We start from the raw sequence: 18,873 nt of genomic DNA, 5'->3' as shown, positions 1-18,873 counted from the left end.
TCTCACTGTTTCTCACAGTCACTAAAATGGTGACACCATGTTAGCTGTACCTATGAACAGAAAGTGATGGTTGACCTGAATAACTTAATGGCGAGATAAACTTAAGAAGATTTAGACATCTGACACATTGGTAAAACTTGCAAGTCTAATTATGCCTGGCATGTTAGAGCCACCCCTCTAGAGAGATAATACATTGTTTTACCTTGTGTTTCCTAATGTAAGAAAGAAGCACTGAGTCTTTGCTGGATCTCTTTTGATTGTGGAGGTAGTATACACCATTCTTGGAAATAACTGTTTAGATCTGAATCAGAATGTTCCCAGTTTTGAGTTGTATATAATGCAAGAGAGAGCTCTGTAGTGGATCAAGGCTGTGGGTAAAATTGCACTGCTGCTTGGACCATACCAGCCAGCCAATCCAACAATGTTAAAGATACCAACTGCAGATAAGGTTGTTAAATAGTTTCGAACACAAGGTGCAATAGAAGTTTCATAATGCAGACCCCTGAGGCTGTGAGAAAGGCTGTGTCTTCTGTAACAGGGAAATATTCAACACTTTAAAAGCAGAGCCTCACATGTTACTGGACTCTAATAAAACACAGAGCTTCTGATCAAACGGCCTCAAATGAATATATGAAAGGAGCTGACCATCAAAAAGTAGGTATTATCAGATATAACAATCAGATAAGATATAAATGCTACTTTTGAGATAAGGACTTCACGTGTAAAGAAGGTACAAGTAAATACCATGAGCAAGTGGTCTAGTCTACCACATCATCCAACTCTGTTGTACTAATGTCCAAACTCATGGAGTTTTACTAAGGCAACGGATGAATGATGAAAAAAACTCAGATCAAATTGACAGATGAATCGGGTTCCCAATTTAGAATAAGCTGAAGATAAATTGCTGCCACAATGAAGCCATAGTCAGGGGTAGATCCAAAGAATAATATTGAAGGAATATTTTCCTAGCATGCAGATCAGCAGGCAGTATACTTGATCATTTGGTTTTTATAGAAAGAGAAGTGTCCCGATATACAGCTATCCATGGTTTTTTTTTTTTTAATTAACCAAGTGGATTTGTCTTTTCTCCTTTTCACTATGCAGTGTCTTTGCCTGTACTACCAACAGATTTGCAGAATTGTTATTGCCATGAAATTGCTCACAAAATTGTCTCATACCCAGATGTCTACAAGGGAAGGACCATGGAATCTACTGGTCACACCATGACTACGGTTTAAGGAATTAATGGAAATCAATCACTCCCTTTGACTCAATTATACAAATTTTACTTCCTATCCTGATAAACACTGGCTGTGCTGAATTAGAGGTACTGGGTCCTTGGAGAGAAATTTGTACCAGCAGAGAGATTAAGGTTTTCTAAACTTGAAGTTCTAAACTTATACCTGATCACATCAGGATCTACTGGTACATTTAATCTTTCCTTATGAGAAACTAGAGTAAATTGCTAAACAATGGGAAGAGAAGATTAATGGGTTATTTGGGGGCTCCATGTCTGTTAAAAATTGTGCATAGGCAATTGAAGAAACCAAAGCTTAACAAAAGCAAGGCAACTCAGGGTCACTGACCTCAGGGAGAAAGTCTTGGCCATCCCCACGGACTAACTAATAAAATGTTTATTGACTATAAAGGCAACTTATGGGGAATAGGAGCATCATATCAAGAACATCTTCAGGGCCTGTCACCACAGCTGGGGCTGCAGCCTGTTATCCCCCTGCATGGAGATTGTAGCTTGCCATCGCCTTGAGGGTGTGGTGATTGCTTGGATTTAATGGAAAGCAGATGCATATCTGAACAGTTCAAAGGACAGACAGTTGCTGTTCACTGCCTCACAACTTCTCAGCCTTCATTCTGATTACAACCTCAGATAACGTGCATATTTTTCTGTGCAAGATTTTATTGGTTTTTCTTCATAAAGATTCAAGCACATGCCATCATTTCTTCTTCACAAAGCTTCTCTAACATCACATCCTGGTTCATAAGGCAGAGTGCATTCCCTTGGCCCTCATAAATGCACAAAATGAAAATGTGATATCCTTAACACAAGGGAACAACCCACAATGAACTGGAAAGGAATCGAAGGGATAGATATTTCCACTTTTAGTTTTCATCGTGAACAATTTTGGATGCTTTTGATACAATTCCTCAGAAGGACCAACACAAACAAGAACTAGTCTCCTATAGTAATTGCCAACTCAAGAACAAATCCTACATTTACTTTCCCTCCTTCCTGGTCGCCTCCCCTCAGTCCCTAACCCGCTAAGTGAAATCAAATTTTGTCTCAGGTTCTGCTTTGGGGAAAGCCAGGCTAATCAAAGAGCCATAGAACTAGAAATGTATACATAAGTATTCTAGATAAGAGTAAAACAATCTTGGGACACCTGAGTGGCACAATCTTGGTTAAGCATCTGACTTAGGCTCAGGTCATGGTCTCAGGGTCCTGGGCATCAGGGTCCCCACTCAGCAGGGAATCTGCCTCTCCCTTTGCCCCTCCCCCCACTCATGCGTGCGCGTACTCTCTCTTTCTCAAATAAATAAATAATTTTTTTAAAAAAAGAGTAAAACCGGGGCGCCTGGGTGGCTCAGTCGTTAATCGTCTGCCTTTGGTTCAGGTCATGATCCCAGGGTCCTGGGTTCAAGCCCCACATTGGGCTCCCTGCTCCGCGGGAAGCCTGCTTCTCCCTCTCCCACTCCCCCTGCTTGTGTTCCCTCTCTGGCTATCTCTCTCTCTGTGTCAAATAAATAAATAAAATCTTTAAAAAAATAATAAATAAATAAATAAATAAATAAATAAATAAATAAATAAATAAAAAAGAGTAAAACAATCTCTTGTTTATGAAAACCTCCAGACCCCAATATATTTTTTCAAAGTGTAATTAATTATAAAATTTTAAACATGCCTTAATCAACTGTCTCTCCAAATATGGTAGAATGCATTATAATGCAACAATATTTAGCAGCCAGGTAAGAGGTGTTATACAAGGCCTCTTCTAAAGTCCTTCCGTTAGATTTCTTTTTTTTTTTAAGACTTTATTTATTTATTTGACAGAGAGAGAGAGAAAGTGAGAGCAGGAACACAAGCAGGGGGAGTGGGAGAGGGAGAAGCAGGCTTCCCGTGGAGCAGGGAGCCCAATGTGGGGCCCCATCCCAGGACCCTTGGATCATGACCTGAGCCGAAGGCAGACGCTTAATGACTGAGCCACCCAGGAGCCCCTTCTGTTAGATTTCAGTCATGTTTCCTGCATCATCAATTATATTTGATGCATGAAATGTGGAGTAATGATGAATTATTTTTAAAGGTGTAGGGATAAAATGAAAACAAAAACAAAAGGCAAAACCAGCAAACAAGGAAACATAAAACCTAAACTGCCACCAGCACTGCTACCAGCGCCACCACCACCACCACAACAAATCTTATTAGCTGCTCAAATGTTTTGATGACTAATCAGATACTGATACATTTACTGAAGACTCAAAATCATATTTTCTATGAATGATGAAAAATAAATTGTAACCCAATTATGTATTTTTGAAATCAGCAAACAGAACTATTTTCAACCAATTTTAAATTAAGAGAATGAAATCATAATAAAAAAAACTTTTAGGGGCCAGTTTTTTTTAAAAAGAGTAATTAAGAAGTTATTCCTTTGTTATTCCTTTGTATTAATTATAAATATGAATTCTAGGTTTGGTTACCTGGCAGTGCTTTTTTTCCCAGTGAAGATTACTTCTCCAGTATGGTCTTTTCAATTGGCTTATTGTACATTTTTATTGAGAAAAATTAATTTCTACAAGTAGAAAACAAGACCTGACATTATCGAAGACTCAACGGAAGACTCCAACAGTTATCCATAAACATTACCAAATCCATCGCATTAGACATTTTTATATGAGGAAAGTCAAATTTACTCAACAGAATTACCATGACAGACTCTCACAGATTCTAATAGATTTCCCCAAATTGGATGATATCCATCCATTTTATGCTGATTTGATGAACATTCTCTATGACAAGGATCATTACAAGTTGGCTCTAGGACAAATAAATATTGCCAAAAATTTAGTGGACAATGTGGCTAAAGATTACGTGCGGCTCATGAAGTACGGAGACTCTCTGTACCGCTGCAAGCAGCTGAAACGCGCGGCCCTCGGGCGGATGTGCACGATCATCAGGAGACAGAAGAAGAGTTTGGAATATTTGGAGCAAGGTGACGAGAGCCGATGTGGATGTCCAGCCCTATGCGTTTACGACTAAGTCTCTGTTTGTGGGGCACATGGATTATAAGTATCTGGGTTGGCAGGTTGTAGATACTCCAGGGATTTTGGACCACCCTTTGGAGGATCGGAACACCATTGAGATGCAGGCCATCACAGCCCTGGCTCACCTGCGCGCCGCGGTTCTGCTCGTGATGGACCTCTCTGAGCAGTGTGGGCACGGGCTGAAGGAGCAGCTGGAGCTCTTCCAGAACATCAAACCTCTCTTTACCAACAAGCCTCTTATAGTTGTAGCAAATAAATGTGACGTGAAGAGGATAGCTGAGCTTTCTGAAGATGATCAGAAAATTTGCAGATTTGCAGGCTGCAGGATTTCCTGTGGTTGAGACTAGCTAGCACCCTGACGGAGGAAGGGGTTATTCAAGTGAAAACAGAGGCTTGTGACAGGCTCCTGGCTCATCGAGTTGAAACCAAAATGAAAGGAAATAAAGTGAACGAGGTGCTGAACAGGCTGCATCTGGCCGTGCCGAACAAAAGAGACGACAAGGAGAGGCCCCCTTTCATCCCTGAGGGAGTGGTGGCACGCAGGAAGAGAATGGACATTGGGGAGCCCAGGAGGAAACGGGAACGAGACCTTGAAGTGGAGCTGGGAGATGATTATGTTTTGGGCCTTCAGAAGTACTGGGATCTGATGAACTCCTCTGAGAAATACAATAAGATACCTGAGATCTGGGAAGGCCATAACGTAGCTGATTATATAGATCCCGACATCATGCAGAAACTGGAAGAGTTAGAAAAAGAGGAAGAGCTAAGGACAGCAGCAGGGGAGTATGACAGCGAGTCTGACAGTGAGGACGAAGAGGTGGGGGAGATCCGCCAGCTGGCGAAGCAAATTCGGGAAAAAAAGAAACTGAAAATTCTGCAGTCCAAGGAGAACACACAGGGCCCCAGGATGCCTCGGACCGCTAAGAAGGTTCAGCGGAAAGTCTTGGAGGATGAGATGCACAGTCTTGGTGTTGACATGGATGACAAAGACAATGCCCATTATGCAGTCCGGGCCAGAAGGTCCCAGAGCATTACTAGGAAGAGGAAACGGGAGGATTCTGTCCCACCCACGTCTGTAGCCCACAGCCGCAGCTGCTCTCGGACTCCGCGGGATGTCTCTGGCCTTCGGGACGTCAAGATGGTGAAGAAAACCAAAACTATGATGAAGAATGCTCAGAGGAAGATGAACCGCCTGGGGAAGAAAGAAGCAGACAGACACGTATTCGATATGAAGCCCAAGCACTTGCTCTCCGGAAAGAGGAAAGCCGGGAAAAAGGACAGGCGGTAGTGGCTTCTGCACCTGCAGCGGTCTGGCTGGTCGGGGTGGTGCCCAGCCTCGTCTGGTGGGGGGGTCCCAGGATCGGGGCACCGCCTGTAAACCACAGACAGTGAGGACACCTGAAGCTCTGGCTGCTTGCTCTCGGGCGGGGGCTGTGGGTGCAGGAAGGTGTTAGCGCTGCCCCACGGTACGGGTCTTACGAGTGGATGGTGGGTTCTGCATTTAGGGAGTTCGGGTTGCTTCAGATCAGCAGAACCGGAAAGATGGACATCATGTGTGTTTTGATGGAGAAAAATCTTTCCGCAAGAGGGAATTTGGTTCATGTGTGTCTGGTCTTTTATTGCGAATAAAACCTCTCTGCTTGTGGACACGGGCAGAAGGCTGCCAGCCCTGCCCTGCCTACTGAGAGCCAGCGCGCCATGATTTTCTAGTCTTTCTCTATGACGTGTGTATCCTTGTAGCCTGTCTCCAACTAGTTCATCCAGGATAAACCTCTGAAAGAAAGTGGTTTTGGTTGATTTAGGGTTTTTTTTGTTTGTTTGTTTAGTTACAAATCACTATAGTTTGGCCAAATGAAAAGGGAAAATTAATTAACTCTTGTTTTGAAAACAAAAAACAAAAAAAAGCAGAACATTTTGCTCAATCTGTAATATACTCCCCTTAAATGTTGAATATCCTGTAAATTGCTCTCGTTGTGTTTTGTTAATCTTATTTATGTGGTATTGCATGGTCTGCCTGTTAAGTCATAAATATTTCTTTGCATTCCTACGTGTCCATTGTGAGAACTGTCACTGTTGTGTAGAACATGGAACAAGAATCTTAGAAGTGGCACAATGGGGCAAACTGCCAGGAAAGAAGAAAAGACGGTCTCAAGCTCCTCCCAGCTCCTAACTATTATAAAAGCGCATATCACTATTTCCAGTAGGCCACTGATTATATTCATAGGAGTCTTGACGGCTATAGGCTTTTGTAAAGCTATTAAAGAGTAGACGAAGGCTTGCTTGCATCAAATGAAAGTGGGCATGAAACAACCAGTTGGGAATCAGAGGATCGGGGCCAAAACTCCTGGGGTTTTCACCAGCATAGAGAGTTCCACAGGATCAGGTCCATTATACTTGGAATTATGATTTCTCACCCATGTAGATAAACCTCTTGACTTCAAGCTAGATTGACCATAAAATTCTCCAGAGGGAGAAAATATATGGATAAGATGTGAAAACTATTTCAACCACCATATGGACAGACATATTGTCTTACCCAATTCTACCCCACCCTTCATCCTAAGCAGGCCAGCAGCATAGTCAGGGAAGACAGAGGTAAAGGAGCTCTGCAGCAGGAATACTGCGGGCCAGGAAGCTCTGCCCAAGTTAGGAGAAGGTGTTTCAACTGACAAAGATAGAGGATAATTGTAACATGGGAAATGTCTGAGGTTTTAGTAATCATATTAAATTTGATTTATTGGAAAGATCTGAGATAGTATAGTTAATTTGCACATTTAACTCTTGTCATTCTGTCTCCCAGCATCAACATAATTCAGTAAGTTGGGAGATTTGAAATAGAAATTTGATATGAGTTACTATAAAATATAAAGACTTTTTATCTGTATAAAAATAGGAATTTTTCCGATTACACTAGAAATACATATAAACCAGATTATTGATTTAACACATGCAAAATATTCATAATACTTAGATTAAATGATTAAATATTGTCTTCTTCATATCTCTCCAAAAATGCAATTCCTAGAAATTGAGATTTAAGAAAAAAGTTGTGCTAAAGTCTGGTTCTTACTATGTTGAACACAATTAAGCATGCTTTTTTTTTTATTGCAACAATGCTTCTCAAAATGGTAATGTAAATTATCAATCTTCAAGAGTGTCCTAGACTTGATCCCAAAACACAACATGATTTTTTAAAAGATTATTACACATGTCAGTGGTTGCCATGAATGGATTTTTAGAAATGCTTATTTATTCCTAATTTTTCAGTTGAAAAAACAGATGAAATGAAAATTAAATAATTAGCTAAAACTGAAGAGATAAGCACTTGAAAGAGATAAAAATCCAACTCTCCTGATATCACACTATTGACCTTTACTAGAATTTTACATTGCCTCCCTTAATTTACTACAGTGTGACAAGAATGAATTGGGATTCCATTTTAACTTTTTAAAAGAATCAACTTTGTCAGTTTTTTTTTCATTAATTAGGCTTAGTACCAATGTCCCATTCATATTTATGAAAAATAATTCTGTTCATTTTTATTATTGTAAGAAGTTTGAGAATGAAGTTTTACTTTTCTTAAACTGTAGCTGACATTATAATTCCATAAACCTGTGACTCACTTATGAAATAGGTAACCATCATTATATATTTTTTATTTATTTTATTTTATAAAGATTTTATTTATTTGTCAGAGAGAGAGAGAGCACAAGCAGAGGGAGTGCCTGACAGAGGGAGAGGGAGAAGCAGGCTCCTCACTGAGCAGGGGGAGCCGGATGCGGGGCTCAAACCCAGGACCCCGGGATTATGACCTGAGCCAAAGGCAGACACTTAACGACAGGAGCCCCAGTCATCATATTTTTTTTATTCAAAAAAACCACTCTCAAAGCCTTCCTATTAAACATCATGTTATTAGAATTTTATAAACATAAACCTTATTTGAAAACTGGGTTGAGAAGATCACATATTCCATTTAGACTTTATATGCACAAGATCGTATATTACATTTAGACAAATTATCTTCATGTCATTATACCTTATTTCAAAGTATCAGATACTCTAATATCATCAGAAGCAATGAAGCAGGAACAAACACCTTTACAAATTCCCTAATTATTGACACTGACACTTTAACGGTAAGTTACCGAACTTTCCACTGTTTCACTTCTGTCACTGAGTTCACACTTCCATCCAGACATTTGTGGGTTATGTGCATATATTTTGTTGATATATAAACGATTTCAGTAAAGGGTAAGAGACTATTAATACAGTGCAGTCAAGGCTGTTTCACAGAATATAAATTGTCCTAAAATAATTAATATACTGACTATTCCCTAAAACATCAGAGTTAATAGAATTTGAATTACAGGTGTAATAAGTAAAGGTTGTAATAAATAAATGGTTATAAAGAAGGCATAATGATTATTTTTTTAAAAAATGTATCCATCATTTACTTTAAATACTATTTATTAAGTGTCCATTATGTGACAGATCAGGTGCTAAGGATATCACGGTTAAGGAAATGGCACCTCTCCTTAAGTCATTTATAGATAAGTTGAACTAATGTCCTGTTTTCCCAGGAACCTACATATTTACATCTGTTTTAAAATATTACTTATTAAGAAGACCCCTTTCACTCTCAGATGTACCATTGTATATATGATTAATCATATGGTTGCCCTATTTGTAAACTTTTTTAAAAGATTTTATTTATTTATTTGACAGAGAGAGAGAGAAAGAGGGCACACAAGCAAGGGGAGCAGCAGAGGGAGAGGGAGAAGCAGGCTCTCCCCTGAGCAAGGAGCCCAATGTGGGGCTTAATCCCAGGACCCTAGGATCATGCCCTGAGCCGAAGGCAGATGCTTAACTGACTGAGCCACCCAAGCACTCCTCCTATTTGTAAACTTGATAAACTCTTATATACAGAAACATTGAAAGAAATTTAAGTCACAAAATTAGAACTTTTTTTAAAGTAAATTAGATCTTTAGTTCCTTGTATAGTTTGAATCTTATCCTACTTGCATCAATTGAGGCAACTTCTTTTAAACCACAGTGAAAGCTGAATAAATATCTGATTATCTATCAACAGAATCAATCTTAGACCACAGAAGCCAGTAAATTAGTTTCATCCAGCAGTGTTAAATCCCGTTTGGAGAAAACCGTGTAAAGAGGATTATAACAACATATTATAAATTGACTGTAAATAAACTTGTAGGCCTCTCTTGGGGGAAGACATATTTGCTCTTACAAAATGAGTATTCCATGATGCTCTGTTCCCTTGTTTTTAGATAAAACCCAGATATAGGTTATTTATCATTAGGACTTTGTAGGTGTAGAATGTATTTTATAGGTATTTACTTATGAAATATTCCTTTGAAAACAACACAAAGTCCGAAGATGCAACTCTCAATATAAATTGAATTCTGTAGTGAAATAGAACAGGAGTGGATTCAGGATAATTTTTGAAAATTTGCTCAGAACTCCAAAGAAATAATTAAAATTTTTCACTGGCCTGAGACATTATTCTTTAACTGTGCTTAGGTTGGAACTATAAACTAGAAAAAAAAAAAAAAAAGATGTTTTGATAATTCTTTTTTAAAAAATTCAAATCACCACAAGACATTTTGAGGCACAGAGGTATTAGGAACTCATTTTGTTAACTTAATGAAGTTTTTCACATATTTACAAATATGTAAGAGAAACATCTATCTACAAACATAGAAATATCTATGTTTCTCTATAGATAAACAGCAATGGAGTCTCTTTCTCCATAGAAATAGTAAAGATGAAAATTATAGTTCTTCAACTTATATTAACAATAAACTATAAAAATAATTTGTTTCTTATGGACAATGAGCAGTATCATTACTAATACTTAATGAGAATAATCTGAATACTTTTGCTGCATATTTAAGAAAAAAAGCTTCTATCATATTTCAGAGTGTGGAAGAAAGTAGCAATGACTTCCTAACCTTTCTCCATACACACAATTCTTCTCCACCATGCCTAGTAAAGTGTATTTCTTATAGTATATGCTCATTTAATATTGGATGGATTTTTTAAAATGAGAAAATAAATTGAGAGGAATTGCTGAACATTTGTGGTTCTTTTGGGGAAAAAATGAAATGATAAAAAAACGATGCAGTAGACTTGTCTCTATAGTTTTTAGATTAAGGAATAATAATAATAACCTTGCTAATTCTGGTGAAATGAGTGGATGGGACTAGATCATTTCCAAACTATCTTACAATGCCATTTTTTTTTTAATGACAGTTTTTCTTTGCTTTGGTGAAACCAACAACAAAACTTGTGAGTTATGTTTATCAAGGAAATCTGAGAAGTGCCACAGCTTGCAGTTAAAGTAGTTAATAAGGAGATAACAACATAGATGTTATAATTCAAAATGAATTTTTTATAATTAGCCTATAGTATTTATTACCTTAAATATAAATATTATAAGTAGGGTGCTACCCAAGAGCAAAATGAATTTCTTTCTTTTTTGAAATTGACTTCCTTTCTTACACTATTACTAGGATTTTCAAACATTTATCAATAAATTTTATTTAAAGATCTGAAACTCATTGTTCTCAAAACAAAAGCAATGCATGTTGAGTTAAAAATTAATGTGGATAGGTAAAGTCATATTATTTATGTATGAATAGTAGTATCAAACATAATTAATAGACAATATATTGTGTATAAGCTGATTTTGAGTGACTAGATAATAACAGCAAATTTAAATTTGTTCACAAATAAAAAGTGAAATCATCCTTCATTTTTAATGATTCACTAGATAATTATTTACCAACTTTATAATAGTCTACATATCTATCTACTAATCTAGATAAGTAGATAAATATAAATATATCCTCATGATGGTTAATTTTATGTGTCAACTTGAAGGGTGTTTTTTGATGAGATCACCATTTAAATCTGTGAACTCTGAGTAAGGCAGATTGCCCTCAGTAACATGAACTCATTCAATCAATTGAAGGCTTGAATAGGAGAAAAAAAAAAAGATTCAGGTCCTTGAGGAGAGCACCAAGGAGTTCTCCAGCAGGCTGCCCTCAGATTTCATAGCACCACCAGCTCTCCTGAATCTCCAGCATTCAGCCACCCTGCTGATTTTGAACTTGCCAGCCAACCTGACCATGTAAGCCAATTCCTTAGAATAAAAAGATTCATGATAGATAGAAAGACAGATAGATGATAGATGATAGATGATTGATAGATAGATAGATAGATAGATAGATAGATAGATAGATAGATAGATAGATGATAGATAGATGATAGATAAATAGATAGATGATAGAGAGCTAGATAAATAGAGCTGTCCCTTGAACAATGTAAGGGTTAAGTGTACTGACCTCTCCCATTATGGTCAAAAACCCATGTGCAACTTTTGGCTTCCTCAGAACTTAACTACCAGTAGTGTATGGTTGATTGCATGCCTTACCAAAAACAACAGATGAATACATGTCTTGTATGCTATATGTATTACATACTGTACTCACAACAAAGTGAGCTAGAGAAAAGAAAACATTGTAAGAAAATCATAAGAAAGAACAAGTATATTTACAGTACTGTACTGTGTAAGTGGAACTGTGCAGTCCAAATCCTTGTTGTTCAAGGGTCAATTCTCTCTCTATACATATACTATTCATTTTTGTCTCTCTGGATAACCCTGGCTAACACAATCTCCAAAATCAATGAAATGATGTGTATTTATAGAGCCATCATCTCTGACCTTAAAGTACCAAGATAAGTGATTACAACATGAGCAAAATTCAATCACAACGCCATAAAAAGGAATTTCTAGATACATTTCTTAGATCACAAAAGTTATTTCTCATCATATGTATACCATCATAAAAGATACTCTGACCTTCACAGTAAAGTAGGTCCCACCACTTCTTCATCATAAAGAATGTTGTGCTATAGGAAGCTAGTTTTTATTTTGTTCCAAATTTGATTTTAATAAATTTCAGTTACAACATTCATTAGTCTGGATGTAATAGGCTATGTTGTGTTAACAAGCAACTCTAAGGTGCAATGGAATGGTTTCTGAAAAGAAAATTCAGTTCTGTCTCGTGCTAAATGTCCATTTTGAAATGAATGCATCTCTGCTCCAAAGTATCTTCTCTCTAGGTCCAGGATGAAGGAGCATACACTCTCTGGGCCATGCCAATTGCTTGACTGGTGTGGGGGGGGGAGAGGGGAGAGATAAAGGTTAACTGTAAGTTTACAGCTTTAGGAGTGACACATATTACCTCCACGCAAATTTTATTGGCTAAAATGATTTACGTGACCTCTCCTGATTTCAAACTCCAAGGATGTACAATTCTCTTTCTGAGTGGATCATCACCAATCACAATGACTAAGTCTGAGATAATTGGGCAGGGATAGGAGGAATATCCTTTTGCAGAAAGAGTCACTGCAAATTATGCTGGCAACATTGACATTGCTAGGGTGCAGCAGTATAATCCTTCCCCAAGAGGAGCAGCAAATGTTTTGAACAGTAATACTATATCACACATATTTGGTGTCAACCTAGTAGACAGAACTACACACATTGTCAACAGACAGAGAGTGATATTTTGGTTTGCTAGAAAGATACTTTTAAATGAGTGTTGTAACAATAAAACAATAGAAGTGTGAGTTTTTCAGGTGATAATTAATATCTTGTCTCTAAAATAAATAAAACAAATAATAAAATATAAACCCAATAATCATATCCCAAATATTGCTATTTTAAAGTCTGCTGGAATCAATAACCTCCAATTCCCATAATGTGGTCATTGCATATATTCCTCATATGAAATACTTCTTTGTTCTTGAGAAGTTTGGAAAGAAGAAGGAGACAGGGAAGGACTTGAAGGGACAAACAAATAGGAGGAAAAATAGATTTAGAAACAGAATTCTTATCAGGACTGTTTTTATTTCTCACAAATCAGTGAGGTAAATTTAAAAAAGAAATAACATTTGCTATAAGAGAATAAAATTTTGATAGCATTGTAGTCAAAACGTTTTTATTTAAAAACACACAAAAATGAATTAATAGATAATATTTATGTAAAGTTTTATAGTGAAATGACATCATGGTTTCCATTTTTAAGTGATAGTGAAGTTTTGTGAAATACACTATTTTTTCCTAGAAATGATGAAGATTTGTGTGTGTGGGGGGAATTCTTTTCTTTTTCTGATGGCTTCAATCAAATTGTGAATCTTATCAATTATCCAAAATGGTTTTAACATGAGATGATGGGAAAGTGCCCATGTCTTAGAATGACACAGATGTGAGATGCAATTTTGACTCAGAATATTAACTAGTGATTAGGGACTAATAGTTACCCTTTCTGAATTTAATTTAATGTATAAAATGGTGATAACAATCATACTTAAATTATGTATAGACTTTTAATGTTTATTTTATCACAATGTTTATTGTTTAATGTTTATTTTGTCATGATACTTTTTCTCTAGCCTGATAAACATTTAAAACTCTCTCTCTATACATATACTATATGTATTAAAGGGAATAATTTCACAAGAAATAAATATATGGTTTCATCTGCATTGTTTTAACTGAAAATAATACTAATTGAGTTTTTTGCCCCCTTTTTAATAATTTCTACTTCAAATGTGCTTACACAGATTAAGATTCTATAGATTTGCTAATGAAAATAGTGGAGTAAATTAAGGAAACCTGTTGTTTGAGAAGTCTAGGAATGTTTATGGGGACTTTGTCCTTAGTATTTACAATGTAAATTAACCATATACTTTGTTTCTAATTTGGGGTAAATTGAAAGCTAAAGCGCCATCTTTTCCATATCATTTTTTTTCTTACAATCATTTACTTAGCAGTGATAGATGAAGCATTTGCTTGTCTTGAATAGCATGCTATACATCTATTTTAATGAATTTTAGCCATCAACTTAATTGATAGTTCAAACAGAGGGATAGATTTATTCCCACAATGAATAAAACTACTTAACATTTGCAGCCGGTATAAATTATGTTAACACTTCTATTGGCTCTCCATTTCAGCCTAAAATACTGCTAATTTTAAAAGAAATCAATCAAACAATATATAATATATCACTAGAGCACAGTTTCTATATAAAGCAGAGTACATTTTTTTCTATAATACTTTAAAACTATGTGTTAAATGATTTTGCCAGGAGCCTTCACTGAACCAAGAAGCCTTTGACTTGTCTGATGTATATCTCTGTGGCTCCCTTTATCATTTTTTACTTTAGACTATTTGTCTTTCCCTGGCATCCCACCTGTACAAGTGAGATGTCTCTACTGTAATAATTTATTATATAGAGTTTCAGGAAATTTGTCTTCTAATTAGAAATGTAAAGGATTCTAGTCCATATGGTTTATTATAGAGAATAAAATACAAAAAAAGTGAAGAGCAAATACTGATTTCTGAACATATACATATAAACATTTTCTGGTATATGTGAAATCGCCAGTCAAATATCATGGATCCAGTACACATCATGGGATCTGGCACTTACATAAGGAAATGCTATGGTTTGAAATTTATATAATGTAATCATTTCTATATTTTAATATTTTGTTATGTTACTAAATCATGTGGATTATTTACTTTTGCTTGTTACTAAAGATGCATTATTTTATTTTATTTTTATGAAAAACCATCATTGTCACTGAAAAATTTGATTCTCAAATACATTAGAATTAACAGCTGCATAGAGACAGAAGTTTCATAGATTAAACATTGCACTTACAATTTACCACAATGTTCGATTACATGATATAATATTATATTACCCTATAAACCCTTATTTTTAAGTGAGATTATATGTCTCTTCTATTTTTCTTTCTGTAATATTGTTTTCTTTTAATGTAACTGCACAGAAATTTACAAGAGTGCCTTGCTTTACTTTTATTTTAATGTGTTTAAAGGGTAAAAAACAAAAAACAGGGAAACCATAGAGTGATGCTCTGGACTTGTTAATACTAATACTATAAAATTAAGATACATTTTATAAAACAGAATTCAATTAAATTTAATTTCCACAAAAAGAGTTGTGAAAAAGAATGGATCAGAAAGTACAACCCACGGGAGGACAACAAATTCACCTAAGATCTAAACGTAAATTGTAATGTTAACTGTGTTAGATAGAATCTAAGATGTACATGTTATTTATTCCCTATGATGCAATAAAATGACCTCTTTTTAAGTGCTCTGAACAAGTATAAAAGGCCCCACCTGCCTGGGGGTGGTCATGAATTAAAGATGAGACCAGTCAGCATAGCTGAGGTTTGTTTGTTTGTTTGCTTGTTTAGAGATATGTTCAGTTACACAGGCATACACGTGGGTAGTCCGAGTTGAATCCAAGTTTGGAATTTTTACCAGTTTTGTACAATGACTTGAGGAAGTGATAAACATGTTGAGGTTTTATGTGAAGCAATTCTTTTACTGTTGGACAGAATCTAAGGCGGGTCCTTAGAGAAGTAAAAACTTAATAATGATGATTGTCAGTACAAAGAGGAGATACTTCAGACACTGTAGGAAATTATCCCCAAATTTGTTGTCATTAAATACTCATATATTTTTATCAATCAAATCATTTTAAAAGGCAGAGTGGGGATTCCTTGTATAAATTCTGTGATCTCTGCAGCCTCAGGTTGAAGAATCAAAGATTGGGTACTGGAATCACCTGAAGGCTCATGCACTCACTTATCTGATTGTTGATGGTTACTGTCAAACTGGGACCTCAGTTTCTTTCTTCAAAGGCATTGGATTGTGAAAGCTCTTCAAGAGGTGGTTTGGATTTCCTTACAGCATGATACTTAGATCCAAAGACAAGCCACTCCAAGAAAGAAAAGGCCATGCAGAAGCCTTATAACTGTTTATGATGTAACCTTGGAAGTTATGCGGCAGCACTTCCGCAGTGTTCTTTTTTTTCTCCAGAACTTTACCTTTTTAAAGCACTTTTAGGTTCACAGAAAAGTTGAAACTTCCCTTATACCCTCTAAACCACACATGCATAGCCTCCTGCATTATCAACATCCCCCTTCAGAGTGGTACATTTGTTACAACTGATGAACCTACACTGACTCATCATTATCGCCCAAAGGCCACGGTTGATATTATAGTTCACTCTTGGCGTTACACAATCTTGTACAAAACTCATGTTGCCCGTGAGTTTTGAAAATTGTATAACGGCATATATCCATCACACAGAGTAGTTTCCAAAAGTCCTCCATGGTCTGCCTATTATCCCACCCTAACTCTCCAACCCCTACCCTCCACTGTCCTTTTAGTGTATTCTTAGTTTTGCCTTTTATAGAATGTAATATAGTTGGAATCATACTGAATGTAGCCTTTTTAGATTGGCTTCTTTCACTTAGTAATATGAACTTAAAGTTTCAACATATCTTTTCATGGTTTGATAGCACATTTCTTTTTAGTGCCTAATAATATCCCATTGTCTGGATGTACCATAGTTTATTCATTTACTCACTTGCTAAAAGATTTCTTTGTTATTTCTATGTTTTAGAAAATGTAAATAAAACTAGTAAAGATATCTGTGTGCAGGTTTTGATGTGGATAATAAGTTTATAATTCCTTTGGGTAAATATCAAAATGCATGACTTTTAGATCATAAGGTAAGAAAATGTTTAGTTTTTAAGTAACTGCCAGACTGTCTTCCCAAAGTGCTGTGCCATTTTGCATTTCCACCAGCAATGAAGGAGAGCTCCTGTTGTCCCACATTCTCACCAGCATTTGGTGTTGTCATTATTTTGAATTAAGCCATTCTAATAGGTGTGTAGTAGTATCTCATTATTGTTTTCATTTACATTTTCTGATGACATATGATGTGAAGTATTTTTCCATATGTTTATTTTCCTTCTTTTTATCTTTGGAGAGTGTCTGTTAAGGTCTTTGACCATTTTTGGGCGCCTGGGTGGCTCAGTTGGTTAAGCAACTGCCTTCAGCTCAGGTCATGATCCTGGAGTCCTGGGATCGAGTCCCACATCAGGCTTCCTGCTCAGCAGGGAGTCTGCTTCTCCCTCTGACCCTCTTCCCTCTCGTGCTTTCTATCTCTCATTCTCTCTCTCTCTCAAATAAATAAATAAAATCTTTAAAAAAAAAAAGGTCTTTGATCGTTTTTAAATCAGGCTGTTTTCTAATTCTTCAATTTTAAGAATTTTTGTGTATTTTGGATAATAGTCCTTTATCACAGGCCTTTAGCTTATATGTCTTTTGTAAATATTTTCTCCTTGTATGTGGCTTGTTTTATTCACTCTCTCTCTCTCTCTCTTTTTTTTTTTAAAGTAGACTCCACATCCAGCATGGAGCCCAGCAAGGGCCTGAACCCGCAACCCCAATATCAAGACCTCAGCTGAGATCAAGAGTCAGAATCTCAACTGACTGAGCCACTTAGGTGCCTTGTCTTATTCTCTTGATATTGTATTTATAGAGCAAAAGTTTTAATTTTAATTTTAAGTCCAGTTTATTATTTTTTCTCATGATCATGCCTTTTGTTTTATCTAAAAAGTCATCATTATACCTAAGGTCATCTAGGTTTTGGCCTATGTTTTCCTCTAGAGTTTTATAGTTTTGTGTATTACATTGATATCTGTGATCCATCTGGAGTTCATTTTTGTGAAGGGTGTAAGATCTGTGTCTAGATTCACTTTTTGCTGGTGTGGCATGTGGATCTCCAGTTGTTGCCGCACCATGCTCCCTTGTATTGCCTTTGCTTCTTTACCAGAGTTCAGTTGACTATATTAGTGTGGATTTTTTTTTCTGAGTTCTCTTTTATGTTCTACTGATCTATTTGTCCATTCTTTCACCAATATCCCACTTTCTTGATTACTGTAGCTTTCTAGTAGTAAGTCCTGAAGTTGGGTAGTGTCAGTCCACCAATTTTGTTCTTCTCCTTTAATATTGTGTTGGCTATTCTGGGATTTTTGCTTTTCCTATAAGCTTTTGAATTAGTTTTTCAATATCCACAAAGTAGATTGCTAGGATTTTTGTTGAGATCGCATTGAATCTATAGATCAAATGTGAAGAATTGATATCATGCTCACATTGTCTTCCTATCCATGAATATGGAATATTGCTTCATCTATTTAGTTGTTTTTTGATTCTGTTCTTCTGAGTTTGTAGTTTTCTTCACATAGATCTAGCACATATTTTGTTATTCTTGAGAATTAAGATGTAGACATGTTTAGGATTAGAGCATCACTCTGTACCACATGAAGCTTCAGTCTTCCCATTCCTTATTTAGTCAGTTTAGTACAATACTTTATTTCATTTAAATTTTAAGCTACTTAGCAAAAATTGTAGTACCATATTTATTTAATCTTTCCTGTACTTATATTTATGTTTTTCTATCCATATTATAGATATGGATAGCTATATTTTTTTTTCTTTGTTAGACTTTTTCCTTCCCCTCAAACCATTCTCCAAGTTATGTCCTGAGTGATTTTTCTATTTACTCTATTCACATCCTTCAGTGTTTTCTCAATATACTTAGAGTTAGCCCTGTATCGCTTTCAACACTTCCATTATATGTCTCTCACTTAAGCATGAAGAGTTTCTAAGCC

General features: G+C 36.2%; 1 protein-coding gene across 1 annotated transcript; it reads left to right on the top strand.

The window, feature by feature from the left end:
• The first annotated feature begins 2,941 nt into the window (after window positions 1–2,941).
• LOC113925496 (nucleolar GTP-binding protein 1-like) lies at window positions 2,942–5,870 on the top strand. The gene is given in 5 exon segments (XM_035726341.1): window positions 2,942–2,982; window positions 3,817–4,221; window positions 4,223–4,579; window positions 4,581–4,626; window positions 4,628–5,870. Coding segments are annotated over 5 exon segments (1,788 nt in total). The 3' UTR covers window positions 5,567–5,870.
• Window positions 5,871–18,873: the final 13,003 nt, after the last annotated feature.

This window comes from Zalophus californianus, chromosome 2 (genome assembly GCF_009762305.2).
Source record: "Zalophus californianus isolate mZalCal1 chromosome 2, mZalCal1.pri.v2, whole genome shotgun sequence".
In the NCBI taxonomy this organism is placed as follows: domain Eukaryota; kingdom Metazoa; phylum Chordata; class Mammalia; order Carnivora; family Otariidae; genus Zalophus; species Zalophus californianus.
The sequence above is the reverse complement of the archived record's forward strand: the minus strand, read 5'-3'. Positions and strand labels throughout refer to the sequence as shown.